This window comes from Chiloscyllium punctatum, chromosome 4 (genome assembly GCF_047496795.1).
Source record: "Chiloscyllium punctatum isolate Juve2018m chromosome 4, sChiPun1.3, whole genome shotgun sequence".
Lineage (NCBI taxonomy): Eukaryota > Metazoa > Chordata > Chondrichthyes > Orectolobiformes > Hemiscylliidae > Chiloscyllium > Chiloscyllium punctatum.
In genome coordinates, this window is record NC_092742.1 from 86,085,729 (window position 1) to 86,105,783 (window position 20,055).

At 40.7% G+C, this 20,055-nt stretch overlaps 1 protein-coding gene across 9 annotated transcripts in view; it reads left to right on the forward strand.

Annotated features, from left to right (window-relative positions):
* Positions 1–20,055, forward strand: part of sipa1l1 (signal-induced proliferation-associated 1 like 1) — a 374,611-nt gene that overhangs the window by 219,647 nt on the left and 134,909 nt on the right. For all 9 annotated transcript variants that reach the window (XM_072569220.1, XM_072569229.1, XM_072569226.1 and 6 more), the window contains one exon: positions 665–2,444. In XM_072569220.1, coding sequence (XP_072425321.1) covers positions 926–2,444 — 1,519 coding nt within the window. In that variant the 5' untranslated portion in view covers positions 665–925. The remainder of the gene's footprint in view (positions 1–664; positions 2,445–20,055) is intronic.

Sequence of the window (20,055 nt, forward strand, 5' to 3'; positions counted from 1 at the left end):
TGTAAATCCCCCTCCTGGGTTCCAATTGTGTTACATTTTACAATATTCACTTTTTTTTCTCCCCCCATTCCTTGCTGCATATCTCCTTGGCTTTACTGAGTTCACCTAAATCTTCAATTCTAATGCTGTTCACCTGCTATAAAATAAAAGTTGCTTCCTTTTTTCAATCAGAGAATTAGTTGAGGACATCAGTGGAAAAGTGGACCACAATATATTTTATGATCATTTAAATAGCTACTTATATAGGAGAAAGTAGAACTGCAGATGCTGGAGGGTTAGAGTCAAAAAGTGTGGCACTGGAAAAGCACAGCAAGTCAGGCAGCATCCGAGGAACAGGAAGTTGCTGTTTTGGGCATAAGCCCTTCATCAGGAACAGCAACTTTTATATAAATATATTTTGTTCAAGTTCCAATCTACGATCATTAACCCAAAATAGCAGCTCCTTTGCTGAGAGATATGCTTTTTAGTTCTAAGTTTGCTCGCTGAGCTGGTGAATTTGTTCTCAGACGTTTTGTCGTCATTTCCAAAATCTCAGAAATGCTATCATTTAAAAATAAATTATCGGATTTCCAGCATCTGTAGTATTTTGCTTATAGGTTAAAGGTTTCAAAACATTTAGTAAATACAAAATAACGGTTTCTTTTTTTTTGTTCTCTTTTTTTAGGTTACATTTAAGCCTTGGCAATTGTGATTATATCATCTAAAATCTACTTTGTGATGATGTGTGGATCGTTCGACAGTAGCCCCAATTAAAAATAATGCCAAGATGAACATATGTGAAAAGATACTACAGAGTGACAGATATTTGTAAACAACATAATCCTTCAAATTGAGTTGCTTGGAGGTTATCCTCAAGGAGATTCTTTCTTTCAAAAGAGATGGTTGCACATTTAATAGAAGCTGTTGGGAGAAACCAGTGTGGAGCATGACCAGTCTAAAACGATCCCAGACTGAAAAAGTGGGTATTGGTGCCACTTCGATTGGGCCTGAACTAACTATTGGTGCACGTTCTGATGACTTCTATGCACGTCGTTTCCGAACACCAAATGGCACATTTGGTTCATCTAGTATAACAGGGCCGCCACCACGAAGTGAAAGTGCTCACCATGTTGGTGCAATGCCAGGTGTGCCTAAAATGGGTGTTCGAGCAAGGATTGCTGACTGGCCTCCCAGAAAAGACATGGCTAAAGAGTCTTGTAGAACAAGTGATCAGGAGTCTGCAGGAAGCCCAGATGGCACAATCATGTCTCTCCACTCTGGTAGCCCAAACAGCCGGATGAGCCAAAGTAATCAAAATTCTCTGGAGTCCTTGGCATCAAGGAGGATACACAGTGACTACCTACAACCCAAGGCCCAAGAGATGGAGAACTTGGATTCTAGGTTTCTTACACCAGATGGTTACCTTCAGTCTCCTGCAAAAGGCCTTCGCAGAATAAGGCAGCGCAGTAATAGTGACATTACCATCAGTGAGCTGGATGTCGATGGAGCTGAGGAGTATGGAGCATTGAGCCATAAAATGGGAACTGCACTTCACCGTGAATATGGCAGCACTTCTTCCATTGACAAACATGGAATGTCAGGGGACAGTTTTTTTGATTTGCTAAAGGGTTATAGAAATGAACAGTCTGATCAGCGAAGTCCAGCGCCAGAACAACTGAGTGAATTACTGAAGGCAGAGGCCAGTAAAGCCTATGGTTCAAACATTGAAAGCACCAAATCTGACTTTGTGGATGGTTTCTTTTCACATAGAGGGAGCCCAAGGCCACTCCATAAAGAAAGGGAGAAACCACTTAAGCGACGATCGAAATCTGAGACGGGGGATTCTTCTATTTTTCGCAAATTGCGCAATGCCAAAGGTGAAAGTGAGCTAGGCAAATCAGCAGACTTTGAGGACAGCAAATCAGAAGACAGTGTGAAGGGTTGGACTTGTCAAAAGTGCTTTGCTCATTATGATGTGCAGAGTGTGCTCTTTGACTTGAATGAAGCTGTGACAACCAGGCACAATGTCATTAAGAGGAGGAACACCACGACAGGTGCATCTGCGGCTGCTGCTGCCTCACTGGCTGCTGGTCCACTGGCCCATTCAATCAGCTTCAGCTCTCCTTCAGGTAGTACAGAGGACCTGAATTCAAAAGAAAATCTCAATGTAGACTACGGGGATGAGAAAAGCAATGAACTTGTGCTGAGCTGTTCATACTTCAGGAATGAGATTGGTGGAGAAGGAGAGCGTAAGATAAGTCTATCACGAACGAATTCTGGATCACTGAGTGGATTTGAAACTACATCTGAATTTTCCCTGAGCTCTCACTGCACAAATGCAGGAGTTGCTGTGCTAGAGATATCAAAAGAAAACTTGGCAGTACATTGTGAAAAGGTGAAGAGGTACATTGTGGAGCATGTGGACCTTGGAGCTTACTATTATCGGAAATACTTCCATCAAAAAGGTAAAGCCATTATTTAATTGCTGTCAGCGTCTCTAGTGGAGGAAGTGATTGGTCAGAAGTGCCTCACTTGTGATGAGACAGTTTTCAAAAAGTGATCTAGAGTTTCTGGCCTGCGAATATAGACATCAGATTTTATCTAAAAACAGGCAGCCTTGAAAAAGAGTTCTTATTGGGAGAATTACAAGGAACTGCTTTTAAGTTAGTATATTTTTAGAATAAATTAATCAATCCTCTGCATTAAAATTGACCTATTATTAAAGTAACTGGAGAGGTGTCATTTATGGCCAATCATATTTATTGCAGTTATTGATGTGAAGGACCATGAGGTAGGATGGTAGTCAGTGGCAATAGTTCCATGTTATGCTGGTTTACGCAAGGAGAAAGTGAGGACTGCAGATGCTGGAGATCAGAGTCGGGAGTTTATTGCTGGAAAAGCACAGCAGGTCAAGTAGCATTCAAGGATCAGGAGAACTGACGTTTCGGGCTTAAGCCCTTCATCAGGGCTTACGCCCGAAACATTGATTACGCAAGGACTAATTATGTCACAATCCTGTGTTACAAGTATTTCATTTGGTAAATAATTTTTATCTAAACCTAAATAAGGTTAGAAATGACATTTATGTATTCCAGAATTGTAATTGAACTTAATTTCCTAAATGTTTGACAGCGAATCTAATTTAACACCCAATTCTTGCATAAATAAAACCGGTGTCTATTTGTCCAAAATGTCCTTGAAAAGGGGTAATGTGTTTCTCATTTTGATTGTACTGTTGCCTTTCTTCAATCAACTCAAATATTTTGTCTACTGTGTTTGCCTTGGAGAAAGACATGAAGATTGTGAACTTGGGGAGGTTGGTGGTCATATCTTGGGGACAGTCCATATTATAGTAGAGGAGGTGTTGGACATGTTAGACTGTATGAAGGTGGATAAATTTCCTGGTCCTGACCAGATATATCCAAGAACACTGCAAGCGGCTAGAGAAGAAATTGCAGGGGCCCTGGATGATATTTTTGCATCATCAATAGCCATGGATGAGGTCTGGAAGACTGGAGAGTAGCGAATGTTGTGCCCTTTATTCAAGAAGGGTTACAAAGAAAAACCTGGGAATGGCAGACCAGTAAGTCTAACATCTGTGGTAGATGGGTTACTTGAGAAAATCTGAGAGATAAGATAAAAATGTATTTGGAAAGACAGGGTTTGATTAGGAGTAGTCAGCATGGCTTTGTGCGTGGGAGATCATGCCTCACAAATTTGTTCTTGAGTTCTTTGATGAAGTGACTGGGTAGGCCAGTAGACATTGTCTGTATGGATTTCAGTAAGGCCTTTTGATAAGGTTCTACATGGTAGGCTGCATTGGAAAGTTAAATCACATGGAATTTGGGGGAGCTGACAAACTGGATACACAATTGGCTTGATGGGAAGAAGCAGAGGGTAATAATGCAAGGATGTTTTTCAGACTGGAGGCCTCTAACTAGTGAGTTCCTCAGGGGTTGGTGCTGGGCCCATTACTGTTTGTTATCTGTATTAATGATTTGGTTGAGAACGTACAAGGCATGATTAGTAATTTGGCAGATGATGCTAAAATGGGCGGTATCGTGGACAGTGAGAAAGGTTATCAGAAATTGCAGCAGGACGTTGATCAGCTGGGGAAATGGCAAATGGAGCTTAATATAGATAAGTGTGAGGTCTTGCATTTTGGGAAGTCAAATCAAGGTAGGAGTTCCATGGTGAATAGTAGGGCCTTCAGTAGTGTAGTGGAACAGAGGGACCTTGGAGTCCAGGAACATGGGTCTCTGAAAGTGAAGTCACAGGTAGACAGGGCAGTGAAGAAGGCTTTTGGCGCACTGACCTTCAGTCAGGCATTGAGAATAGAGGTTGGGCTGTTGTACAGATGTTGATGAGGCCAAACTTCACTGCAGTTGTGGTCACCTTGCTAAGAAAAGAATGTTATTAAACTGGAAAGCATGCAAAGGAAATTTACAAAGGTATTGCCTGGACTCAATGGTTTGAGTTATAGCGAGAGGCTGGACAAACTAGAAATTTTTTCTTTAGAGTGTAGGAGACTGGGGGTAGTGGGAATCTTATAGAAATGTATAAGATGAAGAGAAGCATGGATGGGGTGAATGCACTCAGTCTTATTCCCAGTTTTGGTGACTCGAGAACTAGAGGACATTAGTTTAAGTTTTAGAGGGGAAAGAATAAAAGGAAACCTGAGGACAACTTTTCTACACAGAGGGTGGTATGCATGTGGATTGACCTGCCAGCGGAAGTGGTTGAGGCAGATATATTAATAACAATTAAAGGTCATTTGGACAAAACATGGGTAGGAAAGTTTAGAAGGATATGGGCCAACTGCAGGGAAATGGGGCTAGAGCAGATGGGCATTTTGGTCAGCATGGACCAGTTTGGGCCAAAGGACCGGTTTCTGAACTTTAGGATTCTAAAACTCTTCTGGGTCTCATTGGGGATAGCAAAAAATCATTATTGTGTCAAAATCAAAGTGTAAACACTTGTCTTTCTTTCTCTAACTCTCATGGGTACCCTTTAACCTTTGGCAGTGTGTAATTGTCCCCAGAGTGGCCTGTCTGCACAGTTCACACCCAATTCCATGAATTACAACAAAGAATTATGGCTACATTAGTTTACTTGTTGGTAGCTGTGATGTAAAACTGTAAGGGTTGGTGTTGGGTGGACAAAATTAAAACACTCTCAATGCCAGGTTATCATTCAACAGGTTTATTTGGAAGTACTTGCTTTCAGAGTGCTGCTCGTTCATCACATAGCTGTGGAGTAGGATCATAAGACACAGAATTTATAGCAAAAGATCAGTGTCATGCATGCAACTGATATGATATACAGAGAGACCTCAATTATCCAAATACCACTTATCCAAAAATCAGATTATCCGAAGGAGATCTTGAGGTCCCGTTAGAAACATTACATCACAGACGTGTTTCCAGCAGTGATCACATCTTTTGTTTACAGTGATTAAACAGGCACCGTCACCAAATGACTGACCTCCCGCCCTCTCTTTCTCTCTCTTCTCCCCCCTGCCCTACCCCACCCCACACTTTTCCCTGGAGTTCTACACAGGGGTGTACACCAAACCCTCCCTTCCCCAGACAATCTCTCCAAACGTTACAGTAAAAAGGTGTGCGTGTGTGTGTGCACATGCACACGCTATTTGGAGACTTACCCCTCAAAGGCGGCAGCAGCAGCAGTCGTCTTGTTGGTGTCCAGTCCAGCTGCCCTGTAGAGGGGGTGGGAGTGGACGGGGTGGGGGGCGTGCAGTGGTGGGTGAGGGTGGAGGGGGCGGGGTTGGGGAGGCGGGCGGTAGGCAGTGTTGGGGGGCAGGTGGTGTTGGACGGGGGCGAGGGGCGGGGGGTGGCGGGTGGGGGGTCAGTGTTGGACGGGCAGGGGGCGGGGACTCGCGTGCTGTCTGCTGCTGCAGTCTCCTGAATAGGGAGGAGACTTTAAAAACTCCAAGCCCCAGAGGAAAAGCATTTATTCGATTAACGAAATAATCTATTATCCAAACAACATAGTGCCCGCCTATCTCATTCGGATAATCGAGGTTCCCCTGTACTGAACAGACCTAGATTGCTATATTAGTTGCATGCATGACACTGTGATCTTTTGCTATAAATTCTGTGTCTTATAATTCTGCTGCACAGCTATCTGATGAAGGGGAAGCACTCTGAAAGTGAGTACTTCCAAATAAACCTATTGGACTATAACCTGGTGTTGTGATTTTTAACTACTTTAGTTTAGAGCAACATGCAAGAAACATTAATTCTGTATTCTTTTATAGTGTGCAGAACATTGGAGACAATTCAAATCACCAATTTTGCTTAGTTTATTTTGTTTTCATAATGATTTTCAACATCTTTTTTCTTTATTAATTTTAACTTGTACGCAGAAATAGGCGCTGTGACTAGCCCACAAAAGGGGTAGTTGGCTAAGCATACAGTTGCTTTAATTACCTCTTGCCATGTTATTCATGTGATGCAGATGAAGCTGTTGAGTCAGTTTATCTCACAGCTTCAGAGGCAGCTACAGTTTTACACCTCACTCAAATGGTTCTCGTGAGAATAGACCGGTGAGTGTTATTAGAATATAATTCAGAATGTATGACCTTAGAGAGGGTGCAGAAGGGATGTTGAGATTGATATTAAAGCTGCTGTTGATCAGTTATGTGTTGGTGGACAGATTAAATAAAGATGGGGTTTTTCTCCTTGAAACATAAAAGGTTATGGAAAGGTTTATTGAAGGACTTGAAATAAAATGGCTCTCAGTGTAGTGGACCAAGAGAAATTACATTCATAGGGATTTCTGAAATCAAATAATTGGTAAAAGAGCAAAAGCAAATCAAGATGAGGAGAGAAGTTGCAAAATAATAAATTTGTAATCTGGAATGCATTGCCTTGAAAGAGGTGTTGAAGGAAATTCAATCATAACTTGTGCAAAGAAAATTGGGTAGATATGTGATGAGGAAACATTTGCTGCACTATGATGGAAGATTAAAGAGCAAACATAGGCATGATGGTCAAAGTGATTTGGTCTGCAATATATTGCAACACAGAAACTTGCCAAAAGATAACATTTTTAATGCTTATTTATTTTCCATATCTGTTTTCTAAAAAGATCCTACAACATATGTTGAAATTTCACAGCAACCACCATCACACAATTAGTGGGAATTTTTTAATAGTGTTTTCATTGTGAATGTTCTGCCTTTGTTTTAGCCTTTTGATGAAAGCTGGGATAAAAGTGCCTCCTAATAACATCCTGATGTATTTTGGTTGAAAGTAAGAGAATAGGATTTAGCAGTATTGAATATCTGTTCCTTAGCCTGAAAGATCTTTTATGGAAGCTTGGAGGAACATAGTTGTTGAATGTCATAAATTGAGGTGTGTGAAACAAAAATATAGCCTCTAAGTCAAATCATGACTACCATTTTTGTTCACTGAAGGTAGTTGGAACCTACTGTTTAAAGAAAGAGTTGCGATATTATATTTTAACTATGTGGTAAGCAGTTCGCTTTGAATCCTATATCATTGATCTCTTTCTTATCCCTTGGCCTATTTAATATGGCCCCTGCTATACCCCTCAAGTAAAGTAAGGAAGTAATGTGAGCTTCCAAAAAAAAAGTTTTACAATCTTTCCTGTCATTTGTTCATGGCAACAGATTTGCAGACTCTTTCCTTACTTTTCCAAGTTAATAGATATTTTAAAACTGGGTTGCTTTGTACATTCAACTATATTGTTTTTTTGGGTACCTCAATATATTTGGTATGTGGACAACAAAGATTTAGAACAAAGGAAAGAGGCATACTTACTTGGATTTTAAAAAGAATTCCAGTGGCTTGGAGGTTAAAAATGCTTAGGCTATCCTGGCTACATTACTAGAGTCTGAGAATTTCCATGCAATTGAGCTTCAACCTAGTTGCTTAACAACTTTCTAGATGCACTTAGCTCTTCCCCTCATCCCCTCATTATTTCAACCATTTCATTTGTCTTACATTCCAATTACAAACGAGTCCTCATGACTTAGGATATTAGACTACACAGAATTGTCTGTGGAGTTCACACTACAGTTAAATGTCAGTATCCTTTGGTCACTAGTATTAAATACAACTCTGCTGAAAATCTTTCCATGTTGCGTGGCACAGTGGCTCAGTGGTTAGCACTGCTGCCACAGTACGAGGGACCAGAGTTCAATTCCAGCCTCGGGCAACTGTCTGTGTGGAGTTTGCACGTTCTCCCTGTGTTTGCGTGGGTTTCCTCCGGGTGCTCCAGTTTCTCCCACAGTCCAAAGATGTGCAGATTAGGTGAATTCACCATGCTAAACTGGCCTTAGTTCAGGGATGTGTTGGTTAGGTGCATTAGTCAGGGAACATGTAAAAATAATAGGGTAAGGGAATGGATCTGGGTGGAATACTCTTTGGAGGTTCGGTGTGGACTTGTTAAGCCAAATAGCCCTGTATCCACACAGTAGGGATTCTATGATTTAAAAGTTACTTCCCCATTCCATAAATTCCTTCCATTGAAACCAAATTAAGCATTTTTCTTAGAGTCTGCATTAGACATAATTTGTTTGTTTTTTTTTAAATTATCCTCTCCATGTCTGACACTGTGTTAAGGGGATTAGAGTTTTAATTTATAGTGTTATATGCTGGTGGTTATAACTGTTTATCTGTAGCTAAAGTCCAATTGCACGTAGTAAACAGTGATTTTTGTTGAGTACAAAAGTCAAATTATGATTTCGGTGTACCTGGATATGAAAATCAGGTGAATGGGGAAATTTTATGTTCTTATCATAAAGGTAAAGATTTTAAAATTACTCCAGGAATAGTGAGGCTTTATTTCCAAAACAACCCCTTTGAGTCATGATATGTAACAGGCAAAATGTAGATGTTCAATTTTAGGATTGATAAAGAAAAAGTCAGTGTCAGAAAAAGACATGCTTAATAATTTTATATCTTAAACACCAGAATTAATTTTGTCTTGGCTTACAAAAAGCCTACTCTGCATAACAAATCATCAATGATATATTTAAAGATTTCCTGGAGAAGAATTTGGGAAAGACTAACTCCTTATATGCAGTAATTTTATGCAAGCTTTTGTGAGAGTACCCAACATTTTTAAAAAAAACTTGGAATAGTAAATTTGAGCAATGTATATGCATAAGTTGATAATTTTCATATAAAATAATCTACACTCCAGTGCATCCTTTTGAGAATCCTATTCCAATAGTGTAATTCTTGACCTGCTTTGAATCTAGAGTCTCTCAATATGTTTTACATTATAGATTTCTATAATATTTCAACATTATTTAACCATCATTTTGTTTTTGTATAATACATTTAAAGAAATGAGAGATTTATGCAGCATCTTGTCACTTTATTAGAATGTTCTATTTTAATCTGTTTTAAAGTAACCTGGAGTGTCTCATCCTTTCACTTCTGTCTATCTATCCTACCTACCAAGTCGATGTAATGTTAGAGTTTTTCCAGCTACTCCAAGAACAGTTCTGCAACTTTCTCTCAGCCGTAGGGTATAGGCATCTCTGTCAAGGTCAGCATTTATTGCCTAACACCATAACTGCTCTTGAAGCTGGCGATGAACACTACTATCATCAGTGAACACCCCCCACTTCTGACCTTGAGCTGGAGGGAAAACCATTAATAAAAATGATTGAATTGAGGACATTGTTCTGAAGAAATCCTGCAGTGTTGGCCCTCAATATCTTTGCCATCTTTCTTCTGTGCTGCTTCTATTTGGCTGAGGGGATCCTTGACACTAAACTCAGTAGAATGTTGCCTTGATGTCAAGTGCATTCACTTTCGCCTCATCTTTGAAATTTGGCTGTCTATTTGAATGAATCATGTTTGGATCAATACTACAACGAATCCTAGAGCAAAGTTATCCTTATGGAATTCAAACTGAAAATGGAGTAGGTTATTGATCAGTGAGTGTCATTTCCTAGCACTGTCAATGACTTGTTGCTTTGAATATCAATGTAGACTGATGGGGTATTGAATTTGCCTTTTCTGTGAGCACGTCATACCTGGGCTTTTGTTGAATCGACGCTAGTATATCTCGAACAAACACTTCAGTTAGCGGTGCAGCTAGTTCTAGAGTACAGTTTCTTGGCCCACAGACAGGATGTTATTAGAGCCCATAAAGCTTTGTTTTATTCATACATCCAAAAAGATTTTTTTTTAGATTAGATGCCCTACAGTGTGGAAACAGGCCCTTTGGCCCAAAAATGTGCACATGGACCCTCCGAAGAGTAATCCACCCAGACCCAGTTCCCTCTGACTAATACACCTAACGCTATTGTCAATTTAGCATGGCCAATTCACCTAACCAGCACATCTTTGGACTGTGAGAGGAAACCAGAGCATCCGGAGGAAACCCATGCAGACACTGGGAGAATCTGTTTGGAGTTTGCACAGTCACCCGAGACTGGATTCGAATTTGGGTCCCTGGTGCTGTGAGGCAGCAGTGCTAACCACTGAGCCACCATGCCACCCCATTTTGACGTGGAAGAAATCAAATCAGCTCATAATTTGCTTTGTAACCTTAGGAAGTGCAACAATAGATATCCATTCAATACTTATGGCTGATTATGATTCTCAATGCATCAATTTGTCTTTTGTACTCACATGCTGATCTCTGCCATTATTGATGATGGGAACTTGCATCTTATGATTTGTATAATTGGCAGAGTGTGACAAAATTATAAGGTTTTGATCTATTTGGTGTGGAATCACTTAGCTCTTTTAGTAACGTGCTGTTTCTGCTGTTTTGCATGTATGCGGTCTTGTGACACCTTATTTTGCTGCACTCCAAATAGTGCAGGTAGAGATGATTCTTGACTTAACAACAGTGGCAGAGAGAGAGAGTTCTTACAATTCATGAGGTTACACATTGTGGTGAAGTGCTGCTGATAATTAACCATGTCCAGTTTTTGACTGCTAAACTGTTCGGGTTTAGCATGACTATATAGGCAGAACTGGAGTGCTGAGGAAATTGATAACAGTAATTTAACAATAGTGCATTCTGGACCATAAGCATCTCTCTCCATTCAAGAGAAAATTGTTTATCCAGCTTCAAGCATGAACTAAGGCAAGGAGGCAGCCTCTGTGAATGAGCACAAATGATGTGGGGATTAAATCCTTGCGATTGCTTTCATTATGTACAATATTCTCTCATCATCTAGCCGACTGAGCTACCCAGCACCTATGATCACAAAAACGATTACAGAATTCAAAACATGAATAATTTATCTTTGCTGATCTTTGTGTAATATTTTATGTTGGTTCAAACGATCCCTTTCCATAAAACAGGTTACAACCCTAGTCTGGCATGGTGTATTTCCACCAAATGTTGTTCACTGTGACCATGAGCACTGATTAAATTAACAGTTTTCATTTATATGGTCACAAGATGTTTTGTTAGTAGAAATAGGCAGATAAGCTAATCTAGAGGAGTCGGAAGAAGGATTGGCCAAAGCTTTAGTTGCGAAGATGAGTTCTAGGAAGAGTATTAGGAAGACAAAAGAATTTTGGGAAAGACTTGCCAGTGAATAAAATGTATGCAACTGAATGTTCTGGGTTGAAATGAAGTGAAGTAATGGATAAAGCCACATCATAAAGTCCAGAAGTGGACACATGGTGATTAAAGTCTGAACATAGGCCTACTGAGTGAGTGTGATTTAGAATTTAGAAATATCCAAGAGCTTAAAACTTAACACTTAAGATAAGAAGGTATTTGTGTCAGAGATGATTAGTCAGGGACAGAACATAGGTAACTGCATTTTTGGACAAACTGGAAATTAAGGAGGTTACTAGGTATCCTTTAACTATTTAAAGAAACCTATAAGCCTAGGCAAATGAATGCCAGTAAGACAAAGGTTGTCCTTCAATCAAAAATAGACTCTCACCAAATCTCGCAATATCAGTGCTTTGGGTTGGCCCCAGTGACAGTTAATTGCTCCTAAAATCTCAGAAGATTAGCGAGCGATGCAGTGGTTAGCACTTAAGTCTCTCAGTGCCAGGGAACCAGGATTGATTCCAGCCTTGGGTGACTGTGTGGAGCTTGCACATTCTGTCCATGTCTATATGGGTTTCTGCAAGGTGCTCCGGTCTTCTCTGACAATCCAAAAACTTGCAAAGCTAGTGACCAAGGATGTGTAGGCAAGGTGGATTAGCTATGGTGAAATGAGGGGTTGTGGAGAAAGGATGGGTTTGGGTGGGATGCTGTTCAAAAGTACAAACTCAATCGGCCTCTATTTGCACTGTAGAGGTTCTATTATTGTATCATCAACAATAGACGCTCTTGATTCTGTGTAATCAAACCTTTGGAAGCTCCTCCTTTGGAAAAAGACTTGGATGAGTCTTCACCTATGAATGGACACAAAATTTAAAGACTTTTCCACCTATCCACTCCACCCTCTCCTCCCTGACCTATCACCTTCATCCCCTCCCCCACTCACCCATTGTACTCTATCCTACTTTCTCCCCACCCCCACCCTCCTCTAGCTTATCTCTCCACTCTTCAGGCTCACTGCCTTTATTCCTAATGAAGGTCTTTTTGCCCGAAATGTTGTTTTTGCTGCTCCTTGGATGCTGCCTGAACTGCTGTGCTCTTCCAGCACCACTAATCCAGAATCTGGTTTCCAGCATCTGCAGTCATTGTTTTTACCTCACAAAATTTTAAGTTGCAGTCTACAAAGCAGTAATGCACCTGACTTTTCTGTATGGTTGCAAACCATGGGTGATTTATTGCCAACACCTGAGAAAGCTCCAGACTTACCAAGAGTACCGTGTATAGAAGATCCTACACTTGAGCTGATGGACTGCTACATGCACAGAGGATCCTCCAGGATATAGTCATCCTGAGCATAGAATTGACCATTCTTATATGGCAACGGGCCATTGCATCAGAATGCTGAACACCCTCCTTCCAAAGTGTGCTCTGTACTTGGTTCATGGCTGGTCAAAATTGAATGGCTACTTGTGGAAAAATTTTAAAGAAAACCTTGGAAGCCCTACTTGAAAAAGATTGGCTTTGACCACTACAGCTGTTAATAGAGAGTGCATTGCACCATACTGATAGTATGCTCTGTCAGCAAGATACAGTGGTCATAAAGCAGGGGAGATAACAATGGTCGAAGACATGTGAGGAAGACTAATTGACTTTCAAATGTAGAATTAAAAAAAAAATTTTTATGTTGCTTCTCCCTTATCATTTTTACTTTACTTTTTCCACCACCTTTACATTTTGGTGACATTACTTTTGACTTCTGCAGTGGCCCTTTCTTTCTCTTTCCCTCTCTTTCCTGCCGTTCCCTCAATCCTACCACCCCTTTCCTCTTGCCTGCTTAGCTCTTCCTCCTAATTCACACATTGGTCGTCTCTCACCTGCCTAACCACTCCCTCTTGCCTGCCCACGCCTACCTCTCACCCACCCAATTATTTCCTTTTTCCAGCTACACAACCTCTTGCTCACATCTCCTTGCTTACTCTCACGTCACTTGCTATGTTGCAGTCATGGTCTTGCTCATCCTTTTTCACTCTCTTACCCACCTCCCTCCCCTGTCCATTTCCCTTCTTTTACGTTATTTCTGGCAGTGTGACGGCCATTGTCCTTTCTCCAAGGAGAGGGGCTTTTGTTAAGATCTCAGTTGATGGCATTATTGGACCAGTTAGATTCTGGGTACCATGGTGCTTCGCCACTGAAATATTTGCATGAAACTGCAGAAGTTCTTTAATAGCAGATTATGCAACTATTGCACAAAAGGAAGAAAATGAGCAAAATGCACTGAGAAATATTTCCATTTCTGAACTGTTTGAATATTTTCTTAGCTAATGCTTTTCAATTTCTTTTCCTTTTTTTAAAGCGGAGATTTTTTATTTCTTTTAATTCTACTGACATGAATTTATAACATATCTGCTTAAATTTATCAGTTCTAACAACTCAAAGGCTACATGAACAGCTATTCCAGCTTGGAAATTCCGCACTAAAACACTTCAGCATCGGTAACAAGTTCCCCTGAGCTGACTTGATTTTCCAAAATCAACTCTTCTACCTTCTGAACTGAACTTTAGGTTATTACGAATGGAGATCATGGACTTTCTGTTCTGAAGTCAAAATTAACCTAATTGCCCTAGTCAATTTACTGTACTGTTTCTGTAATAAATTCAACAGTTTTAATATTTTATCTGTTGACATGGGAATGTTCTAGGCAGCTGATTTGAAGTCACATGCCTTCTTAAAAAATATGTATTGGGTCAGGGTACATTGACTTTCTGCCCTTAACAAAAAGAAAACCCCTTCACTGGACTAACCAAAGCCCACCTCTTTTTTTTTCCTTTTTAAAAAAAACCCACATTCCAAAAAAAAGGATAATATACATTTTAATCGCAGATTGCAAAAGTGAGATGGTGTGGAATAAATATTGGCTTCAGTCCACAGCGTAGAGCCAAGTTAGAATAGCCTTGACTCAGATAATTTTGGCTATTGCACCCATGGAAGCTCTCGAACAAAGCTGTGCATTTAGATTTGTTGTGAGCTTTCAATTTTATGTTCACCTTTACTCATACCTTTACATCTTTAGTGGATTCAACTTCTAGCATTGTTCCTGGGAGGGTATTCATTTTTGGAAGGAAATCTATGTAAAAATTGTTTAAAAACACTTACTCTTTCGTACCTATATAAGCTTAGGAAATCATGTAGATCAGAGTCATGCAGCATGTTATTTAAAGACTAGCTGCAGCAGTGAGATAATAAAGGATTTGTTTGAATTGATCAAAGAGAAATGGAGGGCCGATATCAAAGGTTTCATTCACAAACTAATAAACTCTTCAGATGGATGTGAATTTGAGTAATGAAACAGAAATTAGAGTGATTTAAGAGTCAGTTGGAATTTTAATGGGGAGACTAGGAGATTTTTGAGATAAATGATTATGGTGGGATAAATGGCATTTCTTTTTAGATCTTGATTTTGTGATTTCATAGTTCACATTTCAAATAGAACTCCTACACATCTTATGTTAATGGATGTCTTATGTTCCAGGGTTTCAATGTAGTACAACTTCATTGTGGGAATTATTTCAGTTGTGAGACTGATTTATTTAGCGACAGAATTAATTGGGTCATTGTTTCAAAGAATCATGCCTTGTACTGGTAATATTTTACTCGTTTTACTAATTTCCCTTGGGACTGAAACTCAAGGTCACCATCTCTATCTATAGTGGTTGCAGGGTGAATAATCTATGTCTGTGGAAAAAAAATCAGAGTTGCACGTTTTACACACTAGCCAATTCAAATCGCTGCACAAGCCAACTTCTGTTTTTTTTAAATAGATTTTTTGATAGTTTGTACTTGCGTTTAAATGATTTGAAACATCATGATCGTGCCTGAAAATAGGAATATGAAAGTTGGAATTCAAATATATGATAGTATGCAGTCATTGTTTATAAGTAATGTTGTATGTACTCCAAATAAATAGCATTCAAGTGGTTCTGTTGTTGCAGAAATAAAATTTGTATTTTCATTTGTATTTTCTGGGGGTCCAGAACTAGCAGGCATAGGTTTAGGGCGAGAGGGGAAAGATTAAAAGGGACCTAAGAGGCAACTTTTTCACGCAAAGGGTGATGAGTGTATGGAATGAGTGCCAGAGGAAGTGGTGGAGACTGATAGAATTAATTTAAAAGACATCAAGATGGGTATATGAATAGGAAGGATTTAGAGGGATATGGGCCAAGCGCTGGCAAATGGGACTAGATTAGGTTAGGATATTTGGTCAGCAGGAAGAAGTTGGACCGAAGGGTCTGTTTCCGTGCTGTACATCGGACTCTATATTTCAAACAAACCAAACCACCTTATTGCCAAAGAAGCACTTTTATGAACTGTTGTTATATCAGGAAATAACAGCTAACTTGCAAGAAGCAATGAGGTATGACCTGACAATGTGTTAGTAACATTGATAAAGGGGTAAATATTGGCCAGAATTCTAGGAAAATTTCCGAAGTCTTTAAAAAATTCGAAAGGATCCTTTTTGGGTCCTCCTGAGTAACTCTAAGTATATAGACTCTCTCCAACTACAAGCCCATCCTTATTCCACCTCAAGTACTTATTTTGTTTATGGATGTGCAAAGAGTTTTCTAAAAAAAAAACTGCTTTGCTACTAGCAAGCCTCATTCAGATCTACATTTGTTCATGCATATACCCATTTAGCTATCCTGAACAGCAAGTTGTAACTTTTCTGCTGCGATCTTCAATGCAAGGAGTATCAGAAATAAGGTGGGTGAACTTAAGGCGTGGATCGGTACCTGGGACTACGATGTAGTGGCCATCACGGAAACATGGATAGATGAGGGACAGGAATGGCTGTTGGAGGTTCCTGGTTACATATGTTTCAGTAAGATTAGGGAGGGTGGTAAAAAAGGAGGGGGGGTGGCATTGCTAATTAGAAATGGTATAACGGCTGCAGAAAGGAAGTTTGAGGGGGATCTGCCTCTGGAGGTAGTATGGGCTGAAGTCAGAAATAGGAAAGGTGCAGTCACCTTGTTGGGTGTTTATTATAGGCCCCCCAATAGCAGCAGAGATGTGGAGAAACAGATTGGGAAACAGATTTTGGAAAGGTGCAGAAGCCACAGGGTCGTAGTCATGGGCGACTTCAACTTCCCAAATATTGATTGGAAGCTCTTTAGATCAAGTAGATTGGATGGGGCGGTGTTTGTGCAGTGTGTCCAGGAAGCTTTTCTAACGCAGTATGTAGATTGTCCAACCAGAGGGGAGGCCATATTGGATTTGGTACTCGGTAATGAACCGGGACAAGTGGTGGGCTTGTTAGTGGGTGAACATTTTGGTGATGGCGACCACAATTCTGTGACTTTCACCTTGGTTATGGAGAGAGATAGGTGCGCACAACAAGGAAGTTTTTACAATTGGGGGAAGGGAAATTACGATGCTGTAAGACAGGATTTGAGGAGCATACGTTGGGAGCATAGGCTGTCAGGGAAGGATGTGGTGGAAATGTGGAACTTTTTCAAGGAGCAGATACAACGTGTCCTTGATATGTATGTACCGATCAGGCAGGAAAGAAATGGTCGTACGAGGGAGGTTGAATGTCTAGTAAAGAGGAAGAAGGAGGCTTACATAAGGTTGAGGAAACAAGGTTCAGACAGAGCAGTGGAGGGATACAGGATAGCCAGAAGGGACCTGAAGAAAGGGATTAGGAGAGCTAAGAGAGGGCATGAAAAATCCCTGGCGGATAGGATCAAGGATAACCCCAAGGCATTCTATGCGTATGTGAGAAACCTGAGAATGACGAGAACGAGGGTAGGTCCGATCAAGGACAGTGGTGGGAGACTGTGTATTGAGTCGGAAGAGATGGGAGAGGTCTTGAACAAGTACTTCTCTTCAGTATTTACGAACGAGAGGGACCGTATTGTTGAAGAGGAGAGTGTGAAACGGACTGATAAGCTAGAAGAGATACCTGTTAGGAAGGAAGATGTGCTGGACATTTTGAACAACTTGAGGATAGACAAGTCCCCCGGGCCTGACGGGATATATCCTAGGATTATGTGGGAAGCAAGAGAGGAAATTGCAGTACCGTTGGCAATGATCTTCTCGTCTTCACTGGCAACTGGGGTGGTACCAGGGGACTGGAGAGTAGCGAATGTTGTGCCCCTGTTCAAAAAAGGGAATAGGGATAACCCCGGGAATTACAGGCCAGTTAGTCTTACTTCTGTGGTAGGCAAAGTAATGGAAAGGGTACTGAGGGATAGGATTTACGAGTATCTGGAAAGACACTGCTTGATTAGGGACAGCCAGCACGGATTTGTGAAGGGTAGGTCTTGCCTTACAAGTCTTATTGAATTCTTCGAGGAGGTGACCAAGCATGTGGATGAGGGTAGAGCAGTGGATGTAGTGTACATGGATTTTAGTAAGGCATTTGATAAGGTTCCCCATGGTAGGCTTATGCGGAAAGTCAGGAGGCATGGGATAGAGGGAAATTTGGTCAATTGGATAGAAAACTGGCTAACCGGTCGAAGTCAGAGAGTGGTGGTAGATGGTAAATATTCAGCATGGAGTCCATTTACAAGTGGAGTTCCGCAGGGATCAGTTCTGGGTCCTCTGCTGTTTGTAATTTTTATTAATGACTTAGATGAGGGAGTCGAAGGGTGGGTCAGTAAATTTGCAGATGATACAAAGATAGGTGGAGTTGTGGACAGTGAGGAGGGCTGTTATCGGCTGCAGAGGGACTTAGATATGATGCAGAGCTGGGCTGAGGAGTGGCAGATGGAGTTCAACCCTGTTGTCCATTTGTCCATTTTGGAAGGACAAATAAGAATGCGGAATACAGGGTTAATGGTAGGGTTCTTGGTCAGGTGGAGGAACAGAGGGATCTTGGGGTCTATGTACATAGATCTTTGCAGGTTGCCACTCAGGTGGATAGAGTTTGTAAGAAGGCCTATGGAGTATTATCGTTCATTAGCAGAGGGATTGAATTCAAGAGTCGTGAGGTGATGTTGCAGCTGTACAGGACTTTGGTTAGGCCACATTTGGAGTACTGTGTGCAGTTCTGGTCACCTCACTTTAGGAAAGATGTGGAAGCTTTGGAGAGGGTGCAGAGAAGATTTACCAGGATGTTGCCTGGAATGGAGAGTAGGTCGTACGAGGATAGGTTGAGAGTTCTCGGCCTTTTCTCGTTGGAACGGCGAAGGATGAGGGGTGACTTGATAGAGGTTTATAAGATGATCAGAGGAATAGATAGAGTAGACAGTCAGAAACTTTTTCCCCGGGTACAACAGAGTGTTACAAGGGGACATAAATTTAAGGTGAAGGGTGGAAGGTATAGGGGAGATGTCAGGGGTGGGTTCTTTACCCAGACAGTGGTGGGGGCATGGAATGCGCTGCCCGTGGGAGTGGTAGAGTCAGATTCATTGGCGACCTTTAAGCGGCATTTGGATAGGTACATGGATGGGTGCTTAATCTAGGATAGAAGTTCGGCACAACATCGTGGGCCGAAGGGCCTGTTCTGTGCTGTATTGTTCTATGTTCTATGTTCTATGTTCTATGATCTATTATCAGGTGAAAATCTGCATCATGGTTGATGTCAAGATAGAAAGCTGAGATGAATTTGTGAGTTAACATCAAGATATGCTTAGCTTTATTCTATATTTAAAAATTAAAATACAGGAGAAAAAAAAATTATGCATGAAATTTGCAGCAACAAGGCACAAGGAAAAACACAAGGGGCATTCACACAGGAACATTCATGCTGGCAAGTATCTTAAACAGTTCAAGTAACTACTGACTCTATATTCACTTATTCATTGTCCCTGAAACCTGTAACTCCCAACGTTTTACCATCAATGCATCTTAATTTACTCTTCTTCTTTGGACAATGGCGAATGGCAATTATTTTGAAATTAATACTACAACGTGTGTCTGAGAATTAGAAAACTACATTCAGGTTAACAAACTCTTTTCTAGGATTTAAGAAACTGCAAAATTGAACTGAACATAACAGCACTTTGCTGCTGTTTCTCGAGGCCCATAAATCACATGAAGATGGCATTTGAACACTAACTAATGCTTAAATTTGAGCATTTGATAGTGAGTGCTGTAACTCAATAAAACCTGGATGCATTTAGCATTTCACTTAACCTAAAATGTTGTATACTGCTAGAGAGCTGAAATGATTTAAACTAGTTTACAACTACCTGTAATCAGATCTTACTTGCTTACCAACCGTTGGTGGAGAAAGTGAGGACTGCAAATGCTGGAGATCAGAGCTGAAAATGTGTTGCTGGAAAAGCGCAGCAGGTCAGGCAGCATCCAAGGAACAGGAGAATCGACGTTTTGGCATCAACCCTTCTTCAGGAATCAACCGTTGGTGACTCTGTTCACTGGAATCTGAGTTCATAGATTGATTTTAAAAAGTGGTGATCCAAGTTAGGGAGCTAAAGGTGATGAGGCCTGAACGCTGTAGGTCTCAGGCAGTAACAATGTGTTCATCTGGTGATTGTAGAACTTGGGAGACAGAAAACTGAAACTAAAGGCCAGTTTTCTAATTCCCATTGTTAC